This window comes from Rhinatrema bivittatum, chromosome 1, assembly GCF_901001135.1.
Source record: "Rhinatrema bivittatum chromosome 1, aRhiBiv1.1, whole genome shotgun sequence".
In the NCBI taxonomy this organism is placed as follows: domain Eukaryota; kingdom Metazoa; phylum Chordata; class Amphibia; order Gymnophiona; family Rhinatrematidae; genus Rhinatrema; species Rhinatrema bivittatum.
In genome coordinates this window covers 617,367,883-617,392,752 of record NC_042615.1, presented here as the reverse complement: position 1 = coordinate 617,392,752, position 24,870 = coordinate 617,367,883, and the positions used below count along the sequence as shown (strand labels likewise).

At 43.7% G+C, this 24,870-nt stretch overlaps 1 protein-coding gene across 8 annotated transcripts in view; it reads right to left on the bottom strand.

The window, feature by feature from the left end:
* Positions 1-13,272: 13,272 nt before the first annotated feature.
* The window catches only part of PGGT1B (protein geranylgeranyltransferase type I subunit beta), a 193,505-nt gene continuing 181,907 nt past the window's right edge, over positions 13,273-24,870 (bottom strand). For 6 of the 8 annotated variants that reach the window (XM_029571403.1, XM_029571411.1, XM_029571420.1 and 3 more), the window contains one exon: positions 15,330-15,511. In XM_029571403.1, the coding sequence (XP_029427263.1) occupies positions 15,330-15,511 (182 nt within the window). Of the gene's footprint in view, positions 15,512-24,870 lie in introns of all 8 variants that reach the window. The other 2 variants (XM_029571386.1, XM_029571436.1) reach the window with 2 other exon arrangements.

The window sequence follows — 24,870 nt, the reverse complement described above, 5'->3', positions numbered from 1 at the left end:
TCTTTCAGAACCCTGGGGTATACACCATCCAGTCCAGGTGATTTACTACTCTTCAGTTTGATGAAACAGGAGGGTAGGTTGTCTAAGAACGCCGTGTAGACAAGAGTATAGATTAGACACCAGAAATAGTCCAAACTTTTCTTTATTTGAGTGGAGACAAGAGTTCATACAAACGCCCGACTCGGGCTGAGTTTCGCCCCACTCAGGGCTGCCTCAGGGGCTAAAATAACAAATACAACATGTAAATAAACATACATACATAGTTAAAAACAAAATCAAAAAAACATGTAAGGTAACCACAGGAATAAATATTCCCCCTTGCATCCTCTATCCTCCCACCCAATCTGCCAATATATACATACACAGCCAGTACCAAGCCCTTCTTTTTCACGTACACAAACACTACCCCCCACATTTCTGTTCCCGTCTCTCTCCCACTCAGAACCATGCCCTGCCAGCATATTCTCTCTCATCTCCCAGACTCTCTCCTTACAATATTTTGGCCCAAGGCACCTTACCCTAACCCAAAGGCAGGAATCAAGAGTAATGATCATTGGTTAGGGGGATGAGACAAATGAGCCTATCTACTAAAGAGATTTTCCCATTTTGGGTCCATAGTAGAAAATGTTTAGTATGTAGGCCCCTAGGATGCCCTCTCTCAACCCCTAGTGCTTGCGAATGAACCAGAACCTAACACATATAAAATATGAAATCCTCTTAAGCACGTGAAAATAGTTGAGGCAGAGCAGAAGGATTTTATATATGCTGATTTTAAGATTGTTGTGGAGGACTATTAGCATCCTTTTCTCATTTGCTTAAGCCAATACCTCAGCTTTCCAGAGGCTCTGGCTTAAAAGTCAATATAAATGAGAAATATAGCTATTGGGATTGAACAGACAGATTTGTCTGGGAATGTTGCAGCCTCCCTGTGTACTACATCCAGTTACCTTGGTGGTCAACTTTGGAAATCACAAGCCACCTTGGGCCTGAGCTGCTCCCACCCCATGGTCCTCAAGCAGCTGGCCAGGTATTAGGAAGGTTTCAGCCCATCTGCATATTTCTAGCAGCCACCTTGGTGGTTGACTGTGGAACTCACCACAACCCACCAAGGGCTTGAGCTGTCCTAATCCTGCCTTCTTCGAGCAGTGGGCCAGATAGTCAGGAGGTTGAAGGCCTATTTCTAATGGTTCCACTACATTTTCTCTTCCTGATGCCACTACTTCCTGATGAGACTACTGCAACTCCTTACTAATTGGAATACCTTATTCAAACCTCAAACCACTCCAGAGTCTGCAGAACTCTACAGCCAGAGTTCTGACAGGAATAACAAGAAATGAACACATAATGTCCATATTGATCTCACTTCATTGTCTCCCAATTAAAGCACACATCGAACACAAATCAATGACCATCATGCATAAAATTTTAAACAATGATCATCAAGGACTAAATTTTGGAACTCCCTACCTAAAGATCTGAGAACCCAACCCAACCTCAAAACGTTCATAAAAAGACCTAAAATCATTTGCTGTTTCGCAAATTCTACACCGACCTTCATACTTCTGAACATCCTAACTTCCAATCAAACTTTCATCCAAAAACCTCAAAATAACTTCTCTCCAACCAGAACAAACAATCCCTCCTCCTCCCACATAATGATACTTTCTGGACTTGAAATGTTTAACCTCTGTTTAATATGCACATTGCTATACTTTTTCCACAATTGTTAAGAGAGTTACAATTTAAATTTTGTAAACCTTTATGATGGCTTTACCGAATGATGGTATATAAAACTCAATAAATAAATAATCTTCCCCAATCTTGTTTCCTGCTTCAAACCACTACTACCATCAATTCCACCTTTCCCATTTCCTAATTTTTTTTTACCTCACCTGCCATTGTCATCTGCACCGTCCACTGCTCCTGAAATTCAAACTTTGCTTCTCATTCAGCCATCTCAACTCTCCAACAGCATCTTATTCTTATTGCTATTGCCACACTTCTACCTCTCTTCCACGTATTTTCCTGCTTTTTCTCCTCCTCCTTTCAGCTGGTGATATCAATCCCAATCCTGAATCACCAAGGAAACCTTCACCCCCTACCAGCTTAATCGTTATTCCAGTCTTATAACTCTTCCCCTTCTCCCTCCCTCTTCTCTTCCTTTCTTGTACTCACTGTAGAATGCCTATTGTATTTCAAATAAGCTTGCCTAGATTCATGACCTCTCTCTAATATACTTCATTTCCTTGCCTTGACTGAGGCCTGGCTTTCCCCTGAGGACTCTTGCTTCAGTTGCTGCACCCTGTCATAGCATTTACCTTTTTTTCTCATATTTCTCACACAGTAGGTCATGGTGGTGGTGGTGGTATTGGACAGCTGCTCTCTCCCTCTTGTAGGCTTCAACCCCTTCTTCAATCTCAATTGTACCTTTTCCTCTTTTGAGTCCCACTCCATTCAGCTATTCATCCCACTACCTCGTTGGGTAGGTGACAATTATTGACTCCCCTAATAAATCCCCCACCTCCTTTCTCACCGCTTCCTGATTTTCCTTCTTCCTTGACCTATCTTCCCTTTTGCTTGGTGATTTTAACCTCTGACTTATGCCTCAAACCTCCTTTCCTTAACCTCATTTGCTATCCAACTGTGCTCTATTGCTGTTATTCACAAGATTGACCACTGCCTTGACCTAGTCCTTTCCTCCAACTACTCTCTCTCACTTTCCACCTGCAGTTCTCTCTCTGACCATCATTTGATAACTAACACTAAAACACCCTCCCTACTACAGGCTCGAGACACCACATACACATACCTGTATCTGCAGGCAGTCAACCCTTGTACCCTCTCCTCTACTGTTTCATCTCTCCTTCAGTTGACAAAGCAATTTCTTCTTACACTATACTCTTCTTTGTTTTAGACACTTTTGCCCCTCCCCTTACCTCTCCTGTAAGGCGCACCAAACCCGGCCTTGGTTATTCCTTAGAATTAACTTTCTATGCCTGCTCTATAGAATGTTTGACTAAAATCCCATGCCTACGGCAACTTCATGCATTTCAAATTCATATTGACGAGCTTCCAGTTTGCTATTGTGCTTACCAAGTGAAGCTAGTATGTCCATTAGATAAACTCTTCCATCCAACCCTTGCCATTTTTTTGCCACACACAATTCCCTTCTCAAACTTCCTTCACCCACCTCACTCTCTGCCCAGGCTATGGCTGTCTATTTCCATGTCAAAATTCACAATATTAGCCTTGAATTCTCAACCAGATTGCTTCTGCCTGCTCTCCCGATGCACGCCCAGGCCTCTCCTGGGCGCGCAATTCAGTAAGAAAAAATATGGTAATGAGGGCCCACGGTTAAAGGAGGCGCTAGGGACACTAGCGCATCCCTAGCACCTCCTTTTTGACAGAAGCGGCGGCTGTCAGCGGGTTTGACAGCCGACGCTCAATTTTACCAGGGTCTGTTTTCGAACCCGCTGACTGCCATGGGTTCGGAAAATGGACGCCGGCAAAACTGAGCATCCATCTTCCAACCCGCGGGCCTCAGGCAGATTTGAATTTTTTTTAAATTTAAAATTTTTTTTTAAATAAAAAAAAAATTTTTTTTTTTTACTTTTGGGGCCTCCAACTTAATATCGTTATGATATTAAGTCAGAGGGTGTACAGAAAAGCAGCCTTTTCTACTTTTCTGTACACTTTCCTGGTGCCGGCCGAAATTAACTCCTGTACATTTTACTTTCTGAATCGCGCGGGAATAATAGGCCCATCAACATGCATTTGCATGTTGCGGGCGCTATTAGTTTCGCGGGGGGGGTGTGTGTGTGTGTGTGTGTGTGGCCACGCATTTTCCACGTGCTATTACCCCTTACTGTATAAGGGGTAAAAATAGCACGTCAAACACACCTTGAGGGACAACCCCTTCTGCATGCCATCCTGTAGGAATTCTAGAATCATGGGAATCTTAGCTGTCCTCAGGAGGAGACCGCGGTCTTCGCACCAAGCTTCAAATACTCTCCAGATCCGAATGTAAGACAGAGATGTGGAGAACTTGCGTGTCTAAAGCAGGGCGTCAATCACGGCTTTTGAGTAGCCGCGCTTCTTTAGGCTAGTCCTCTCAAGGGCCATACCGTAAGAGAGAATCGAGCCGGGTCTTCATGGGAGATCAGTCCCTGCTGAAGAAGGTCCCTGGTATGGCGGTAGACGTAGAGGATTCCCTGCCAATAGTCTTCGCATGTCTGTGTACCACGGTCTTCTTGGCCAATCCGGGGCGACTAGTAGGACTAGTCCCCTGTGGTGTTCTGTCTTGTGAATGATCCTGCCCAGTAGTGGCCAGGGTGGGAAGGCATACAGGAGACCTTCCTCTGGCCAGTTCTGGACGAAAGCATCGATTTTCTGAGATTGTGGTTCTTGTCTGCGGCTGAAGAATCTGGGGACCCGGGCATTGCGACAAGTTGCTAGTAGGTCCATGGCCGGGAGATCCCAATGATTTACTACCAGCTGGAAGGCTGTGTCCGCCAGCAACCATTCCCCCAGGTCTAGGCTCTCTCTGCCGAGGTGGTCCGCAGAGATGTTGTCTTTTCCTGTGATGTGGGAGGCCAAGATTCCTTGTAGATTTATTTCCGCCCACTCCATGAGGGGATCTATTTCTAGAGATACCTGCTGGCTCTTGGTTCCTCCCTGTCGGTTGATGTACGCAATGGTCATTGCGTTGTCCGACATGACCCTGACGGACTCTCCTCGGAGTCTGTGGCTGAATCATAGGCAGGCTAGTCTGACCGCTCGTGCTTCCAGGAGGTTTATGTTCCATCCCGCCTCTTCCTTGTTCCATTATCCCTGGGCCGTCAGTTCCTGACAGTGGGCTCCCCACCCTCGCAGGCTTGCGTCTGTGGTGAGCAAGATCCACTTCGGTGCGGATAGGTTTACGCCTCTGCTTAGGTGATCTTCCTGTAGCCACCATTGAAGCTGCTCCTGAACCTGTCGGTAGCTGGAGGCGAATTGAGTAGTTCTGGGTCACTGGATTCCATCGTGATAGTAAGGAACGTTGTAGCGGCCGCATATGGGCAGATTCTTGACTCTGGTGGTCGCATGGCGACTCTCCTCTGGAGACTTTTCCCTGATCAGCCAATTGTCCAAGTAAGGATGTACCAGGACTCCTTCTTTCCTCAGTGCTGCCGCCACTACCACCATGATTTTGGTGAAAGTTCTGGGGGCGGTAGCTAGTCCAAAGGGTAGTGCTCGGAATTGATAACGATGGCCCAATATCATGGTTCTGATGGACCGGGATGTGAAGGTAGGCTTCGCATAGGTCCAGGGAGGTTAAGAATTTTCCTGGTTGTACCGCCATTAGAATGAAGCATAAGGTTTCCATGCGGAAGTGTGGAACCTTCAGGTAATGGTTGACGGCCTTGAGGTCAGGATAGGCCAAAATATTCCTTCTTTCTTGGGAACGATAAAATAGATGGAATAGTGACCAGTATTTTGTTGAAGCGTGGGCACTGGGGTAGTCTTGCCAGCGTGGTCTCTACTGCCAGTCTCTTGGAGTGGGAGTGGCATGGCGATTTCATAAACTTGTCTGGGGGAATGCTTTGGAATTCCAGCGAGTATCCCTCTCGAATGATAGTTAGGACCCACTTGTCTGAAGTTATCTCGACCCATCTTTGGTAGAAGAGGGTAAAGTCTACCCCCTATATCTTCTTCCTGTGGATGGGTCAGCGTCTTCTTATTGTGCGGTATGGCCGGAGCCTGCCCCTGAGCTTGCTCCTCTCTTAATGTGCCTGTTCCGAAAGGACTGAGACCTTCCTGAAGGACAAGGTGCTTGAGACTGTGTATTTTTGTAAGGCTTAAAGCGCTGCAATCCTCTACCCTTGTTTCTTCTGGGGGAAGAGCGCTATGTTTTTTGTTCCTGTCCTCAGGTAATCGGGGTACTGGAGCTTCACCCCATTTGTTGGCTAATTTCTCCAGTTCGCTCCGAACAGGAGAGATCCTTTAAAAGGCATTTTTGTGAGGTTCACTTTGGAAGTCATGTCAGCTGACCAATTTTGGAGCCATAATTGTCTTCTTGCCGCCACTGCAGCAGTGACACCCCTGGATGAGGTGCGCACAAGGTCTGCGGTAGCATCGGTGAGGAAGGAGACCGCAGGCGCCATCGTTTCTCCGGGCGTGGTTGCGTCTCTGACGAAGATCAAACAGGAACGTGCCACTAAAGCGCAACAGGAAGCAATTTGTAGCGTCACTGCTGATACATCTAAGGACTGCTTAAAGATGGCTTCCAGTCTTCTATCCTGGTCGTCCTTCAGTGCCGCTCCTCCCTCCACTGGAATCATAGTGTGTTTTGAGACTGCACAGATCATAGCATCCACTTTGGGGAAACGTAGAAGCTCCTTAACCGTGGGTTCCAGTGGCTATAGGGCTTCTAGGGCCCTCTCCCCTTTAAAGGTGGCCTCTGGAGCATTCCATTCCAGGTCAATCAGTTCCTTAATGGGCTCCAACATAGGGAAATAGCATGAGGCCTTACAGAGGTACACCAGCGTGGGATTCTTCTTTGGTTCTGCTGTGGACTCCGTTCCTGGAAAACCCAGTGTCTTCATAGTCTGGGACACTAAGGTTGGTAATTCGTCCATGTGGAAGAATCGGAGCATGGTCCAATAGGGCTCCATCCCTGGGGGCATTTCACCTTCTTCCAGAGAGTTATCTGGATCACCATCAGAGAGGCTCTTAGTTAGGAGAGGTATATCTCAAGAGGACCAGGAGGTGCCGGGAAGGGCTTGTGCTTCCGGCTGGGTTTGAGTCAGGTGGGCAGCTGGGGCTGGTTGTACCTGGACAAAGGTTTGCAGCCCTTTGAAAAATTCCACCCAGGAGAAGGTTCCTGGGTCCATGTTGATCCCAGGAGTGGTTGTAGTGGTAGCCCCAGAGGAATTTTCCTGCGGGGGTGCCGAGTTGGAAATACTTAGGTCCAGGATGCCATCATCCGTGGTACCGGATCCCTCTCCTGGCTGTAGAGGGTCTTGATTTAGTTCTCCCTGGTTTTGTTCATACTGTTAGCACAAGAGGGATTCCAATTCAGGCTGCACAGCTCTTAAGTGGCTGGCTGGGCAAAGGAAGGGTCCCTTGGCTTTCTTTGATGGTGGTGCCATTATTTGTGTGCATGTAGGGCTTAGGAACTCGCCTGTGAATGGAGTTATGCACGCGGATGCGCTTAGTTATGAGCGGATGTGCAGAAGTTATGCGCACGAAGTGCGCACAAGTTGTGCATGCGGGCAACGGACTTTGTGCACGCGGCACAGTTATGCGCGTCGCTGTGCGCACAACCCAGATGTGCGTGCCGCTGTGCGCTCAACTGTAGTTAAGCGCTTAAGTTAGGAGCTTCGGGCCTCCGGCCTGGCCCGCGCATACCGTCGGTCGGAGGGGGAAAATGGCGCCGACAATTCCGAAGGCAAGATGGCGACCCCCCCTCCCCCCAGAGGGTCTCCATATGTGTGGACCCTCACACCAGATCGGGGCCTGCCCCAAGGAGGGCTGCTCAACCAGATTTAAACCTAGTTCGAACCTTGGAGACTGGAGACTTAGAAGTAAAAGTTTTCTACCTGGTCTCGGTGCTTACTGGTCGCGTGCCGGGCGGTCTCCAGCTGCAGGGGGAGAGGGGAATACCTTCACCGCTGCGTTCGAATCTGCACCTGCTGCCTTTCAGCCACCGTGGGGGCTCAGTCTTCGCTGGGAATCAGCCGACGAACTAAGGCTCACCTCTGAGGGATATCGAAATAACCTCAGGAAAGTTGGTCACGGTCTCTTTTTCCCTCTTGTTGTCTTTTCCTAATTCCTTTATCAGATTCTTCTCCTGACTTCTTCCCTTCCACTCTCTCTCTCACAAACACAGGCTCTGACTCCCCTCCACATACATATAGGCATGCTCTAACTCTCCCCCTCCATACATACACAGGCTCTTTGACTCTCACCCAACACACACACACAGGCAGGCTCTGACTCTCTTCCCCCACTCACATATAGGCAGGCTCCTTTTCCCCACACATACACAGGCATTCTCTGACTTCCCTTCCCCCTTCACACACAGACAAGCTCTGACTCCCCCCACCCACAAAGACAGGCTCTCACTCACTCCCATACAGGCTAATACAGTAAAAATCGCGGGAGAGCGGGTGAATGCCCACTCTCCTGGCGTGCGCACAGGCCACTCTCCTGTGTGCGCGATTCAGTAAATAAAATTATTCAAACTAGGGCCCGCAGTAAAAAGAGGCGCTAGGTACACTAGCGTGTCACTAGCACCTCTTTTTGGACAGGAGCGGCGGCTGTCAGCGGGTTTGACAGCAGACGCTCAATTTTGCTGGCGTTGGTTCTCAAACCCGCCGACAGCCACGGGTTCGGAAACCGGACGCTGGCAAAATTGAGCGTCCGGTTTTCAACCCGCGAGCCAATTTAAAATTTTTTTTTTTAATATTTTTGATTAACAACTTTTGGGACCTCTGACTTAATATCGCCATGATATTAAGTCGGAGGGTAGGCGCTAATTTCTGAAAGTAAAATGTGTGGCTTGGCTGCACATTTTACTTTCTGTATCGCGCGGGAATAAACTAATAGGGCCATCAACATGCATTTGCATGTTGCGGGCGCTATTAGTTTCGGGGGGGGGGGGGGGGGAGTTGGACGCGCGTTTTCGACGCACTATAAAACGCGCTATTACCCCTTACTGAATAAGGGGTAAAGCTAGCACGTCCAAATGCGGGTTAACAGTACTGCCCAGTCCTGCTGCCTCTTCTCACACGGGCAGGGCCTGGTCTCCCCATTAGTAGCTTTTCTTGGCACCGCCCAATCCTGCCACCTCTTCTCATGCTGTTAGGGCCTGTGCAATCCTGCCAGCTTTACTGACTTTCAGGCCGATACAGTACAGTGTGCTCCAATGGAGCGCATTGTTAACCTGCCCTTGGACGCACGTTTTCCCTTACCCCTTATTCAGTAAGGGGCGGAAAACGCGCGTCCAACCCGCTTCACCTAATAGCGCCCTCAACATGCATTTGCATGTTGAGGGCCAAGCTGCACATTTTACTTTAAGAAATTAGCGCCTACCCAAATGTAGGTGCTAGTTTCTGCCGGCACCGGGAAAGTGCACAGAAAAGCAGTAAAAACTGCTTTTCTGTGCACCCTCCGACTTAATATCATGGCGATATTAAGTCGGAGGTCCTGAAGAGTAAAAAAGAAAAAAAATAATTGGGCCGGCGGCTGTTGGGCCGAAAAATGGACGCTCAATTTTGCCGGCGTCCGGTTTCCGAGCCCGTGGCTGTCAGCGGGCTCGAGAACAGATGCTGGCAAAATTGAGCGTCGGCTGTCAAACCCGCTGACAGCTGCCTCCTTTTGCCTGTTTCTACCGCACCACCTAATTTAAATACAGAATCACGCACACAGGTGAGTGGCCTGTGCGCGTGCCGGGAGAGCGGGTGTTCGTCTGCTCTCCCGCGAACTTTACTGAAATCGGCCAGTTTGCCTGCATTAAAAAAAAAAAAAAAAAAGGCACAGTGGGGCAGTCAAATGAGCTTGGTGGGTCAGATTTGGCCGTAGTTTGGGTACCCCTGGTTTAGTCTTAAGACTTCAAAACAAATACTGAGATTTCATCAGCTGGAGGTATATTTGAAACAAGTATTTATAAAGTGTTATTGTCCAAAATGTACAAAATATTAAAAAAGAATGAAATATCAGAATTTATCCTCACGGCAATGCATGGAATGCTCATTTGGGCTCCCCAATTGAACATACAGTTAAAAATGGTACATAAGTTGTCATAAATACTAATTTCCCATACAGTTCTAACAATCACAATATAAGGTTGCATGTTGAAATGATATCATATGGGAGTTCCTGTGCTCTTGGAGAGGCTGTAATACACAAGACAGCTTTTTCCATATGCGGTGAGAATGTGCAAAAATTCATACATTTCGGGGAAGCTTCAAAGAAAGGATCAATAGAACAGCAGAATTTAGAGATGATTCTTGATCTAAAACTGTTTCTTTTAGGATTTATGCAAAAGAGCATATCAATAGGGGAAAACACTAAGTTCTCTTTGCAGCTGTTCTTTGCTGCTATGTTTGTATTAGCTAGGAAATTGAAAATACCAAGAGGCCCTAGTTTAACTGAATGGCTTTCTAAAGTGGAAGAGATAATGTTACATGAAAAAATAACTGTTATGGAGGAGATGATATGATCAATTTAATTCCATCTGGTCTCTCTTTTTCAGACAAAGAAAAATGTTTAGAATCAAGAAATCAATGGATACTCTTCTGAGACTTAGGTTATGATTATAATACTTTTCATTGCATTGTATACATCTGAAGTAAAGAGTGATGTTATATAAATCTAATGCATCACTGTGCATATAAGAATAGCTTTGTGTTTTTCTACTGGTGAGTGTACATTCTGAAGTAATGTATTTTAGCATTTTTGTCTCCTGTCTGCTTTTGAGATTTCCTTATTTTTGTATCACAGTATAATTGCCAGTGTTATCGAATTTCCTAAAGCTTTAAATATTGTTGCCACTTTGTATACTGTTTCTTTGCATTCAGTGAAATTTACAGTAAAAATAAGTTTTGGAAAAAATACAGCAAAACAAAACAAATCATTTGCAGCGACCCTAGGCAAGGGATGTCCACACTCCCCCTTGCTATTTAATTTAGGTCTGGAGCTCCTAAAAGCTATAATCAGAAATCTGCCTAAGATCTCCAGATTTGATTTTCATGGCCTAACAGACAGAATACCATTACATACCAAAAATATACTATTTCTCTCTAACCCAAAATTAGGACAGGGATCTTCTATCTATTCCTTATCACTGCAAAGTTGAGATTTTTCTTTTTGTTTCAAACATTCAGATCCAATCATAACTCCAGGGATTCAAGCAGATGCAGTAGGTTTTTCAATAGCTACAGATCCAAATTGCATCTAAAATACAAGATCTCTATCAAGCTAATGGATCTGGTCAAATTTACTTCTTGCTTGGGTTGGCAGTCTCAAGCATCTTAAAATGAAAGCCCTCCCACTTCTCAGGGATCTATTCCAGTGCAGCCTGAATAGTATCCTGTTACATATATTTTCTGTTCTGGATGTTGCCACGTCCACCTTAATTTAGAACTGCAAACTTCTACATATCAGACTATGCATTCATCTAGATAAGTCAAGTTTTTGCTGCTACTGAGATAATATATCCCTAACCACTAATACAAAAATAGAATTGTGAACTTCAAATTAACTTAACAGATAAGAACCAGCTGTATAATTTGGAGATCAGTCTGCTGCAGAAAATACTTAACATCTAGGATGCATCACACTTAAATTCCCTTTCCTATTTTCTAAACATACTTATTCTAGTCCCCTCTTTTGAATAGACTGTGGCCAGATTGGATCCAATTCACAAATGTGGTGGCTGTGCAGATATGCGCAGGTCTTCTGATCACTGGTTGAATCAGTATCTGCTGCATTATGAGTTCGAAAGGGGACTGTACTCTCTCTCTACTTAAAAAAAAGGGCATTATGTTTTCAGTTAATACATGGTACGGGGCCCACTATAGCCTTTTTAGTGGGACTTGGCTCACTGGAATGCTATAGGCCGCATTCACACTCTCTGGGGGAGGAGATTCAGTCGTCATACAGTGATGATGCTCTGTGGTCACATATAAGGCCCATGGACTGCAGAGTTCTGGTAGGAGCCCTAGTGCATGGCCCCCCAAGCTAAGGACCGTCACTGCAATGACTGGACAAAGAATTTAGGAGGGTATAAAAAAAATAAATAAAAAAAATCCCCAGATCGTCATGAATGAAGGCTTGAGGCACTAGATCCCAGCTCCACTTTTCAACTGAGCTGGAAGCTCACAGGAGGAAACTGCTGCACACTGCCCTTTCCCCAGCCCCCCCCCCCCCCAAAAAAAAAAAAAAGAAATTCTGCTATAGTAAAGGGATTGTTGGGAGTCCGGATAAAGCTCTGGGATAATCTAGGGGTCTCAGATATTAGACCACAGTATTTAAAAATAGCTTATAATAAACCATAGGTACATGGATGTGTAAATATCAACCTCAATAGGGATCAAGGACAGTTAGAAGAGAACTTAACATAATGATAAACACTTTTATTTAGTCTAGAAACCATGGCACGCCCAGGCATGTAATTCTGCTTCACTACCATGCAAGTGGTTTTAAGCAATTAAAATTGCAGCCTGTGAGACCGATATTTAGTATTAAGCTACTGGAAGCCCTTTCTTTAACAGGCACAGAGTGCAATGTGCCTTGACCCTGCTAAGTTATGATCAAAGAAGCAAGTTTTATGGAAAAGGATGTTAGTTATATTTTATTATGTAATATTTCATTTGTAAAATGACTTAGAAAAGTTGGTATAAATTGTTTCTACAGACAGTGAAAACACAGGCCTTCAGTTTTTGTCAAATAGTGCTTCTGTAAAACATTGTAAGAAAACATTCACTGGTCATGACTTAAAGTGTCTCTCAAACACCAGCACGGACTTCAGAACCCACTGTGAGGTTGTCACATGTATGCAATAAAAATGAACAGAACGCACATAATTTTCACTGAGAAGAAAAAAAATGTTTGAAATGTGTCACTTAATGCTAGAATTTGTCTCTTACAAGTAAATAACTGGGCAGAATGGATAATCCAATTAGACTATGTTTTGAACATATTTATCCTATTACTTTATATCAATGGATACACCAGGATATGAGGTAAGAGAACACAATTCAGACCCTTCCAGATTTCCCTCTTTTAGAATTATGCTCCAGTTGCTGTTTATCATGGAATAAAGCACAACTGTGATTGTATAATGTGATGCAAGATTTCAGCAGCAGAGGCCTACTGTTTAAAGCTGACAACTAGGATTTTGTGGTCCTCAGAGATCTTCTGACTTCATGTGCCCCTGGGCAAATCACTATCAATTTATATTTATGTATCCAAGAGCTTATGCAAAAATATTCTATAATGCAATGGGCTAAATCAAATGAGATGCCCTCGCTCAAAGGCCATCTAATATGGTCAAGTACAGTTATTGCATATTATATTCCACTAATAAGGGAGCAAATGTTTTTCAAAATTGTTTTCCCAAATATAAAATTAAATTTGAAAATGGGCTGAAGGTTTTAATCAAACACAATGAACTCACCAATTGAGTGCTGGTTTATATCAGTTATTTGCTGTTTCAATCTGTGGCAAATGAATACTTTTATTTTTAAGACATCTGAATACCATCAGCTTACCTAGAAATCCTCTTGCTTTTTTTTTTTTTTTTTTAAACCATTGTTTTCTCCTAGCTGTGAAATGCACCAGTTTTCTCCTGTCAGAGTCCATACAAACAGGTGATTGATCAGATTCAGCTACAATTTGGCCCAGCCCAGCTGTGGAACAGGAAGTTTATTTCATCTTGTGACATTTTTCAGTAGCAGGAGGCATCAAAGGAAACTTACACTATGACATAATGTTCATTACTGCTCCTTCTTCCCTACTACTTGCCAGAAGCCATCACACAGTATCTTTGTGCTGAGAACATAACGACCTCCACTTCAGAAGTAGCTATGCTCAAGTTTTTAAAATAAAATATACTGCAGTTCTACCTGGATGAAAGGCACCACAAAATCTCAATTGCTGACATTTTTTATTCCATTTTCATCACTTTGCAACACATTATTGCAAATATCTAGACTTGTGGCTTGCTACAATGGGAGTACTTTAGGACTTTTACTGCTCAACCTTTGAGCCATTCCAGTTTTTAATATGAGCTTAGACACCATGAAGAGTACAGCACAGTGTTTCTTTTACATGTTCAGGTGGGCTATAGTTAAGCTCTCAGCAAATGCTAAAATGACAAACTGCTAAACTATGGTCTTTCAAAATATTTCTTGGCACTATCAACAGTTTGTGGTCAACAGTATCTTATCCAAAATTCTAAAGACCCTTAAATCTAACTTGGGTAAAAATATTAAAACTAAAAATGACAAGTGCCCTGAAAAAGCTGTGCATATACATTCAAGAGATTTTGAATAAAGTGCTTTTAAGTGAAAATGCAACTCAAAATCATTGCTCATGACAAAAGATGTGTATTCTGCACCACTGCCACTAAGTCTCCTTTTTAAAATAATTTTCCCCCTCAACACTGTTTATATGCATTTCTTCTTTCCTTCTGTACTGCAAAACATATCGAACCCTCCTAGAACTCTTGGACCAGCAATGCCCGACAAGAACAGGGACATCCTGGACAGAACCTCTACATCTTACTCTCCCCTTCAGTATTGCATAGAGAGAAATGGAACAAAATGGAAAAAGATTTGACAAAGGTGCACATGCCAATACAAGTAAAGACCTGGTCTCTCACTTTAAAATCCATTACCTTAGCTTTGAGTAGCTGAGGACAGTAATTCATTTTTAGAATGGAAAAGCAAAGAAAACAGAATAATTTTTAATAAGAGGGAGAAACAGTCTCCTCTGAGTCACTGCTAGAAATCATTAGCAAAATTCACAGGCCAGTTAAGCAGCATGCAGTTTTTCCATAGGCATATACATATTACATACTGCTTTGGCAGTATAGTTTCCTTTGCCCTCTCCTGTATTAATGTATTATGTAAAACCACATTCATCTCTTGTTAAAATATCGCTAAAGTTCACACTGCTGTTCATACCTAGTCTTAGGTTTTTTGGAGAAGTGAGGAAGGAATTTTATAAAAATGTAGTACTGCACCACCACTGTAAGAACTGTACCTGTTGAAATGACCATTAAATATCTTGAAAATGTCTACAGACATAATGGAATTTACCAGCTGTCAGAGTATTGTGCCCATCACTCGGGTCTTACTTTGCTAAACTAGACCTGCCAAACATGAAGACCATTTATTCAGCATTCACTGTGAGCTCTGAAAGTTGTATGACCTGCAGACACATATAAAAGCATCTTCCATTTGCAGCTCAAGGTCTAAATACATTTTGTTCTTCAATGTCTCCTTTTCCTGCCAAATACATTATCTAAATATTACGTAATGTTAAAAACAGAAAAACAAAACAAAATGAAAAAAACATCAAAAACAATATGCCTCAAGGAATCTCTTTGAAGTATAAGCCATTTGATGAACCATTATAGATACAGTCCATAAACATGAAGGTAAACAGAATTCAAAAGTTATCCTTCTACCCATGTGCAAAACTGTGTGAAGGCCATTCTGTAGGAACAGGTTTTGATCGTATTACTCCAGGACATTAAAAGAGCACACTTGGTTAATTCATGGCTTTTAACCCCCTTGGGCTACAGTTATGCTACCTAACAAAACTTCGTTCTAACTCAGTCATGTGGAGAGGAGTATGCTCTCAGAGTTGGTTTGACAGTCTTTAGTTTTCCAGAGCTGATGGAGGTCCTGAAGACGCTTGTAGGTTCTTATGCTTACATTCAATGCAGGGTGGACTTCATCTATTCCAGACTCCTCCATTAAAGACAGGCCACAGATGCCAAAGTATGCATGCAATGCATCTGAAAAGAATAGGGGGAAAAGAAGAGGAAAAGAGAGAAAACAGGCATTAAGTTAAGCAGAGTTGCTTATCTGTAACAGGTGTTCTCCGAGGACAGCAGGATGTTAGTCCTCACACATAGATGACCATCAGATGGAGCACCGGCATGGAAAATTTATGTTAAAGTTTATAGAACTTTGACTTGCCAAGCTGAGCATGCCCAACATGCCCTATACCATGTGTCCACACAGGGGTCCCTCTTCAATCTTATAACATAGAATTAGACATAAATTTAAAAAAAGCAGGAGAAAACCAACTCCTCGGGGTGGTGGTCGGGTTTCATGAGGACTAATATCCTGCTGTCCTCAGAGAATACCTGTTACAGGTAGGCAAATCTGCTTTGTCTGAGCAAAAGCAGGATGGTAGTCCTCACACATGGGTGAATCCCTAGCTACAGGCTGTTCCCCATCAAAAAAGGGGACCCACCAACATCCAAAAAATGTGCCCTCAGGCACAATAACAATGGTGTTGTTGGTAACAGAGGGGGAGACAGCCTGAATCCAAACAACGGTCTCAAGGCAGGAGAGAGTTGGGTTCTACATCTCAAACAGACTCTGAAGGACAGATTGGCCAAACCCATTATCACATCAGCCATCCCTATCCCAAGCAATAGTGAGATATGAATGTGTGGAGAGAACTCTACATTGCAGCTTTGCAGATCTCCTCCAAGGGAATTGCCATGGCTCATTCAGAGTGAGCCTTGACATGGCCTCCAAGATGCAGTCCCACCTGGACATAACAAAAGGAGATGCAATCTGCTAGCCAATTTGAAGTGTTTGTTTAAGTTGGGTGGACTGTCTATGGGTTTCTGTCCACTCCAGATAGAAGGCTAAGGCTCGCTTGCAGTCCAAATTCCGCAGGGTTTGCTCATCTTGGTGTGAATGGGGCCTGGGAAAGAATGTTGGCAAGATGATAGATTGGTTAAGATGGAAATCTGTCACTACCTTAGGCAGGAACCTAGGGTGTGTATGCAAGGCCACTCTAACATGATAAAACAATGTAAGGTGGATAAGTCACTAAGGCCTGGAGCTCACTGACCCTGTGTGCTGAGGTGACTGCCACCAAAAATATAACCTTCCAGGTCAGGTACTTCAGGTCACAGGTGTGCAGTGGCTCAAAAGAAGCTTTCATCAGCTGAGCTAATATCACGTTGAGGTCTCAAGACACCCCAGGAGGCTTTAGGGGAGGCTTCAATTGAAACAGGCCCCGCATGAAATGTACAACTATAGCCTGTACAAAGATGGGCATACCATCTACACCATGGGGGTATGTGCCAATTGCACTGAAATGAACTAACGGAGTTGGTCTTCAAGCCAGCTTCAGATAGATTTAGCAGGTAATCAAGCAGTTTTTGTGTGGGGCAGGAGAACGGATCTAGGACCTTCTGCTCACACCACATGGAAAACATCCTCCTCTTCAGTCCATAGGACTTTCTAGTGGAATGCTTTCTAGAAGCCACTAGCACCCAAGACATCTTCTGAAAGATCGAGTTGTTGCAAAACTAACCTCTCAACATCCAGGCTGAGAGCAACAGGGCCTGGAGTTTGAGATGCCTCAACCTGTCTTAATTTTCATGATGAGATCCGGGGAGTCCCCAGACTGATTGGCCTCCGGATGGACAACTCCCTCAGGAATGGAAACCAGATCTGTCTTGGCCAATAAGGGGCTATGAGAATCATAGTCCCTTTGTTCTCATGAAGCTTCAAGACAGTCTTCGCTATTATGGGAATCTGAGGTTACGTGTATAGAACTTTGCCCCAATGCCAGGTGAGGGAGTCTGAGGCTGGTTTGCCATCTGTTTTGTACAGGAAGCAGAGCCTGTTGCAAGAGGACGTGAAGAGATCGACATCCGGGCTCCCCCAGAGCTGGAAGATCCGATCCGGAACCCCTTGGTCCAGAGACCACGTGTGGGGTCTAAAGGCACAACTAAGTCTGTCTGCTAACACGTTCTCCACTCCCACCAGATACATAGCTCTGAGCGCTATCCTGTGAGACAGGGCCTATGATTAGATCTGGACCACTTCCTGACACAGGAGGTATGACCCCGAACTTCCCTGCTTGTTGACATACCACATCACCACTTGGTTGTTGGTTTGAATCAGGACAACTGTGTTGGACAGTTGATCTCTGAAAGCCCATAGTATGTACCTGATCACCCGGAGCTCCAGGAAATTGATTTGGCAATAGCATTCCTGGGTAGACCAAAGATCCTGGGTGCTGAGCCCATCTTCATGAGCTCCTCAGTCCAGATTTGATGCATTCGTGGTTAAGACAATTTGGGTTGAAGGACTTTGGAAGGAAATCCCCCGTTCCAGATTTGAAAGTACCTGCCACCAGGACAAGGAGTCCCGGAGGGGCGAGGTGACTCGGATGTGATCCTGGAAGTTCAGTGTGGCCTGGCACCACTGTGACCTCAGGGTTCATGTAACTAAAACAGTTACTTGAACAGTCATGGCCAAATGGCTCAACAACTTAAAACATGTGCCAGGCTAACACCTGCTGAATCTCTGCCACGATGGTCATCAGGGTGATGACCCCTTGACTGGGCAGGAAAGCCTTGGCCTGAGCCATGCCTAGCAGAGCTCCTATAAAGTCCAATTGAGATGATGGACTGAGATGGGACTTTGGGTAGTTGATGACGAACCCTAGTGACTCCAACACCCGGATGGTCAAGTGCATGAATTTGATAGCCCCTGCTAGAGAGGTGCTCTTGACCAGCCAATCGTCCAGATAAGGTAAAACATGCATCCCCAGCCTGCGGAGGTGCACTGCCACCACGGCCAGGCATTTTGTAATGATATGTGGGGCTGATGCAAGCCCAAACGTCAATACCCAATACGAGAAGTGTTTTCCCACCACAAATTGGAGATACTGCTAGTGACTTGGAAAGATCTCAATGTGGGTGCATGTGTCCTTCAGTTTGAGGAAGCATAGCCAGTCCTCTTTTTGCAAAAGGGGGATCAAGGTGTCCAGAGAAACCATCTTGAACTTTTTCTTTTGAGAAACCTGTTCAAGGTCATTAGGTCCGAGAATGCTTGGCTCTCTTGAGAGTAGATTTGACTACCACCAATTGGTGAGGAAGCTGGTGCTTGTTGAACCCAGGAGCCTTCTGGATGAGGTAAACCCCGTCTCCCTTCTTGTTTACAGTAGACCCCATGAGGGGGTGTTCCCACATCCTCAGCAGTAACTCCCTTAAGGGTGTCGTGCACAGGGACCTCCACTACCTCTTTAGGAGGCTCCACAAACTGGAGGATTTCAAGCATTTTGTGCCTAGCATCCTTCTCTGTCATCAATTGAAAAGGGATGGCCTCTGTCATCAACCGAACAAAACATGAGAAGGTTAAGCTCTCAGGCGGAGACCTCCTTCGCTCCTCTGGAGGAGATGGGTCTGAGGGGAGACCATCAGAGCCATAGGTGGAAGATTCCATTGTGCCATCCCCCAGGGTCATAGGAACCCTCATCCTCACTGACATCGACAGGGGATGGGGCCCTGGGTACTTGGCCTTCGTCCAGCATTGCAGGCACTGACGGGACTGGACAGGGGGCTGCAGGCCGTGGCACCTCGACCAGCCTAGGTGGAGCTTCCTCCTCCGAGGAACCGTCCACTACCATGGTATTGGCAGAGTGACTGCAGTGCCTTGATGGCCACCGATGTCAGCATGACAACTGATGCCATCTGGGTCAGTAATGCGTCGATGAGTGCATGGAGAGACTAACAGCAGCTCCAAGACAGACGGAACCAGCTCCAGTGCCATTGGTGCTGTGGGATCAATGTCCTGGATTGCCTGATCAACTGTCAGCTGTACATGCCTCTCAAGCTCCTTAAACACTGGTCGATGCCAACACCAACTGGGAGGACGGAGGAGTGACCAGATCCTTTTCGGAACCAAGAGGAAGATCGGTAACTGACATCTGGACCGATGGAGACAGTCGTGGACCCCTGACACCTGAGGAGGACTGGCTCTCCTGAGAGCAGAGCCACTTTGGTGCATCAGAGTATGAGCTGGCACATCCTTGTGTCCATCACCATGCATAGACAGGGACAGATGCCGATGCTTTTTCAGCTTACCTCAATGCTTGAGACAATCTTTCCCCAGTGCCGAGGCTGACAAGGAACCCAATGACCTCGGCCTGGAAGAGCCCATTGATGGGCAATCTCCGGCACCCTTATCAGCTGATGGCACTGACAGAACCAAAGGACCCGCCGATGTCGATAGTTTGGTATAGCTCCGTGGTCCTTTAATGCCAATGGCTCGAACTTCTTTGACCTGAAGAGGCTCTCCATCTTGTCGAGCAGAAGGCGATGTACTTTCGGAGTCACCTGGGCGCATTTTCAGCAAACCCGGACATCATGCAATGCCCCCAGGCAGAGGACACATTTGTCATGGGGATCAGTGATGGGTATGGTCCTTGGGCACCACTTAAAACCAGACAAAAGACAAGGGAGGCAAGATCAAACTCGATGTCGATGCATATCGATGGCTGGCGTGCACTAAAGCATCACTGCCGCGAGGAATCGAACACGAAAGGAAACTTACCAATAAATGCTACAGAGTGGACCGAGAAGGACCCAGTGTTGAACCACGCAGCTATCGTGAAGAAAAAATGGATACTAGTAAATAAGGAAAGTTTTCCAAAGATGGGTCAGAAGGGCCAAAAAAACAGCAAGGCTCACCACCACAATGCTGCAGCTCCACAGAAAAAGAGAGACTGAAGAGGGACCCCACATGGATGCAGGGTACAGGGCATGCTAAGCATGTTCAGTGTGGCAAGTCAAAGTTCTGGAAACTTTGACATAAATTTTCTGTTTCGGTGCTTCATCTGATGTCACCTATGGGTGAAGACTACCATCCTGCTTGTCCTTGGAGAAAAAACAAATGCTTCCCTATATATTAAATAAATTATATAGGCTTTTTTCCATCAAAATGTGTCATATGAAGAAGCGGAAACCACAAAGTCTGAGATCAAATACTAGATATTTCTGAATTGAGTTTTTTATTTAAACATTACAAACAAAAAACAAAGCCTTATTCTGCTCCCTAATACATTATTTCTGCTGTGCATTTAGTTTCTATAACCATTCATGTAGAACAGGGTGACTATTGCAGGCACACATTCATATGAATGACATACAAAATACATCTGAAGCATCTTCTCACTTCTGGTGAATGCACATTTTTTCCCAATAATAGTACATAAAGGATAACATTCCAAACATCACCATACAATTTCTAACCCCACCGTAGGAGGGCTGTTTACCCATATCTCTTTTCAGTCCTTCCCCCCAACCCCAGTCCTAAATCAGTACAATTTTAAGCTCAGAAATATCTGACAGACGAAAGAATAATTGTTGATCCAATAAAGAAATGACCACTGTCTGATAACTGAGTGGAGTGCCTAAGGTATATAGTCACACTCAAATTTAGGAGCAGTAACAGCAATGTAATACTACTGTATGAATGTAGAAGGTAGAGCACAGGGTAAGACATGAAGCACTTTAAATTTCAAAGATTTAATCCCTTTCTGGCATCCCAATGGAGATGAGGCTCTTATCCTCTAACTTAAATCTTCCACATGAGAATGTCAGACCCATGTAATGGTTACATTCCACACTTTCTTTTTCCTTATTAGCCAATTTGAAATAATAGGCTACATGCCTCTGCACTCATTGCCATTATGTAATCATGCCAAATCTCTAGGAATTTCCTTTTAGATGAATGTATCAGAAGCTAATGGAGCCTTAGCTTCCATTCCATCAATGATGGTTCTTCCTTTGACATAAGTTAAATCTAATCTCGTAGTAGATGCCAGAAGAAAGACCTGGAAAGCTTTAGGAGTTTCATGCTCATCTGCAAACACATTTATGTAGCAGATTACCTGAACTTAAAAGAGCACACCATTCACACAGAAAAATGGTTGAATATCAGATGTATTGTATACCCAATCTTTAACAAATCTCAACATACAAACTAAGAACTTGCCATACTGGGTCAGACCAAGGATCCATCAAGCCCAGCATCCTGTTTCCAACAGTGGCCAATCCAGGCCATAAGAAACCTGTCAAGTATCCAAAAACTAAGTCTATTTCATGTTACCATTGCTAGTAATGGCAGTGGCAATTTTCTAAGTCAACTTAATTAATAGCAGGTAATGGATTTCTCCTCCAAGAACTTATCCAATCCTTTTTTAAACACAGCTATACTAACTGAACTAACCATGTCCTCTGGCAACAAATTCCAGAATTTAATTGTGTGTTGAGTGAAGAAGAACTTTCTCCGATTAGTTTCGAATGCTCCACATGCTAACTTCATGGAGTACCCCTAGTCTTTCTATTATCTGAAAGACTAAATAACCAATTCACATCTACCCATTCTAGACCTCATGTTTTTAAACACCTCTATCATATTTATTTATTTATTTATTTATTAACTTTTATTTACCGACATTCGTGAAGCACATCATGCCGGTTTACAAAGAACTCAGATGAGATACAGTAAAACAATATAGCAATATAACATTATAAATAATATAATATAATATTACTAACCAAAAGAATAAAGACAAAATGAACAAAATAAAAACAGTACAAAAGCATTACAAAAAAGAACCAATGGAGCAGAGATTTAAGGGGGAGAAAGGGGAGGGAGAGGAGGGGGAGGGCGAGGGTAGGGAGGGTGGGTAAGGGTTTAGGAGGGGTGTGGGAAAGGGGGGAAGAGGAGAGGGAGGGGAGAGAAGCATAGTTAAAAGGAATTAAAAGGGAGAAAATACATAAGACTTAATACATAAGACTTAATACATAAGGCTTAAGAAAGGTATCACTTAAATAAGTAGAGTTGTGGAAGTATCGAAAAATCACAAAGGCTAGTTTTATTTATTTATTCCCCCTCAACCGTCTCTTCTCCAAGTTGAAAAGTCCTAACCTCTTTAGTCTTTCCTCATAGGGGAGCTGTTCCATTCCCCTTATCATTTTGGTCGCCCTTCTCTGTACCTTCTCCATTGCAACTATATCTTTTTTGAGATGCGGTGACCAGAATTGTACACAGTATTCAAAGGTGGGGTCTCACCATGGAGCGATACAGAGGCATTATGACATTTTCCGTTTTATTCACCATTCCCTTCCTAATAATTCCCAACATTCTGTTTGCTTTGACTGCCACAGCACACTGAACCGATGATTTCAATGTGTTATCCTCTATGACGCCGAGATCTCTTTCTTGGGTGGTAGCACCTAATATGGAACCTAACATTGTGTAACTATAGCATGGGTTATTTTTCCCTATATGCATCACTTTGCACTTATCCACATTACATTTCATCTGCCATTTCAATGCCCAATTTTCCAGTCTCACAAGGTCTTCCTGCAATTTATCACAATCTGCTTGTGATTTAACTACTCTGAACAATTTTGTGTCATCTGCAAATTTGATTATCTCACTCGTATTTCTTTCTAGATCATTTATAAATATATTGAAAAGTAAGGGTCCCAATACAGATCCCCGAGGCAGTCCTCTGCCCACTCCCTTCCACTGAGAAAATTGTCCATTTAATCCTACTCTGTTTCCTGTCTTTTAGCCAGTTTGTAATCCACGAAAGGACATCGCCACCTATACCATGACTTTTTACTTTTCCTAGAAGCCTTTCATGAGGAAATTTGTCAAACGCCTTCTGAAAATCCAAGTACACTACATCTACCAGTTCACCTTTATCCACATGTTTATTAACTCCTTCAAAAAAGTGAAGCAGATATATGAGGCAAGACTTACCTTGGGTAAAGCCATGCTGACTTTGTTCCATTAAACCATGTCTTTCTATATGTTCTGTGATTTTGATGCTTAGAACACTTTCCACTATTTATCCTGGCACTGAAGTCAGGCTAACCGGTCTGTAATTTCCCGGATCGCCCCTGGAGCCCTTTTTAAATATTGGGGTTACATTAGCTATCCTCCAGTCTTCAGGTACAATGGATGATTTTAATGATAGGTTACAAATTTTTACTAATAGGTCTGAAATTTCATTTTTTAGTTCCTTCAGAACCCTGGGGTGTATACCATCCGGTCCAGGTGATTTACTACTCTTCAGTTTATCAATCAGGCCTACCACATCTTCTAGGTTCACCATGATTTGGTTCAGTCCATCTGAATCATTACCCATGAAAACCTTCTCCGGAACGGGTATCTCCCCAACATACTCTTTAGTAAACTCCGAAGCAAAGAAATCATTTAATCTTTCTGCGATGGCCTTATCTTCTCTAAGTGCCCCTTTAACCCCTCGATCATCTAACGGTCCAACTGACTCCCTCACAGGCTTTCTGATTTGGATATATTTTAAAAAGTTTTTATTGTGAGTTTTTGCCTCTACGGCCAACTTCTTTTCAAATTCTCTCTTAGCCTGTCTTATTAATGTCTTACATTTAACTTGCCAACGCTTATGCATTATCCTATTTTCTTCTGTTGGATCCTTCTTCCAAATTTTTGAATGAAGATCTTTTGGCTAAAATAGTTTCTTTCATCTCCCCCTTTAACCATGCTGGTAATCGTTTTGCCTTCTTTCCACCTTTTTTAATGTGTGGAATACATCTGGACTGTGCTTCTAGTATGGAATTTTTTTTTTTTTTTTTTTTTTTTAACAATGACCACACCTCTTGCACACTTTTTACCTTTGTAGCTGCTCCTTTCAGTTTTTTTCTTACAATTTTTCTCATTTTATCAAAGTTTCCCTTTTGAAAGTTTAGCACAAGAGCCGTGGATTTGCTTACTGTCCCCCTTCCAGTCATTAATTCAAATTTGATCACATTATGTTCATTATTGCCAAGCGGCCCCACCACCGTTACCTCTCTCACCAAATCCTGTCCTCCACTGAGAATTAGATCTAAAATTGCTCCCTCTCGTCTGTTCCTGGATCAACTGCTCCATAAAAATGTAATTTATTCCATCCAGGAACTTTATATCTCCAGCATGTACCGATGATACATTTACCCAGTCAATAATGGGGTAATTGAAATCTAAGAAAGACGTTGCTCTTTATGCTTTGTACAACGATTTGAGTGACTCAAAAAAAAGACGTATCACAATATTTGTATTTAAATGCTGTCAGTATCTTTTTGAATTTGATATTCATACATATATCACATTCATAAATTAGGGACCTTCATAATACCCACGGTGCTGCAAGTGAGTACTTGTATTTTTGCACCTGTGTGGGTCCTTTTTAATCATTGGTCCAATAGTCCACGATTCACTCAAAGGTATTTTAACTTTTTTTTTTTTAATCTTTTTTATTTTTTTTCTAACACACAGAGGATTACTTTCCTGTTTTTTACTT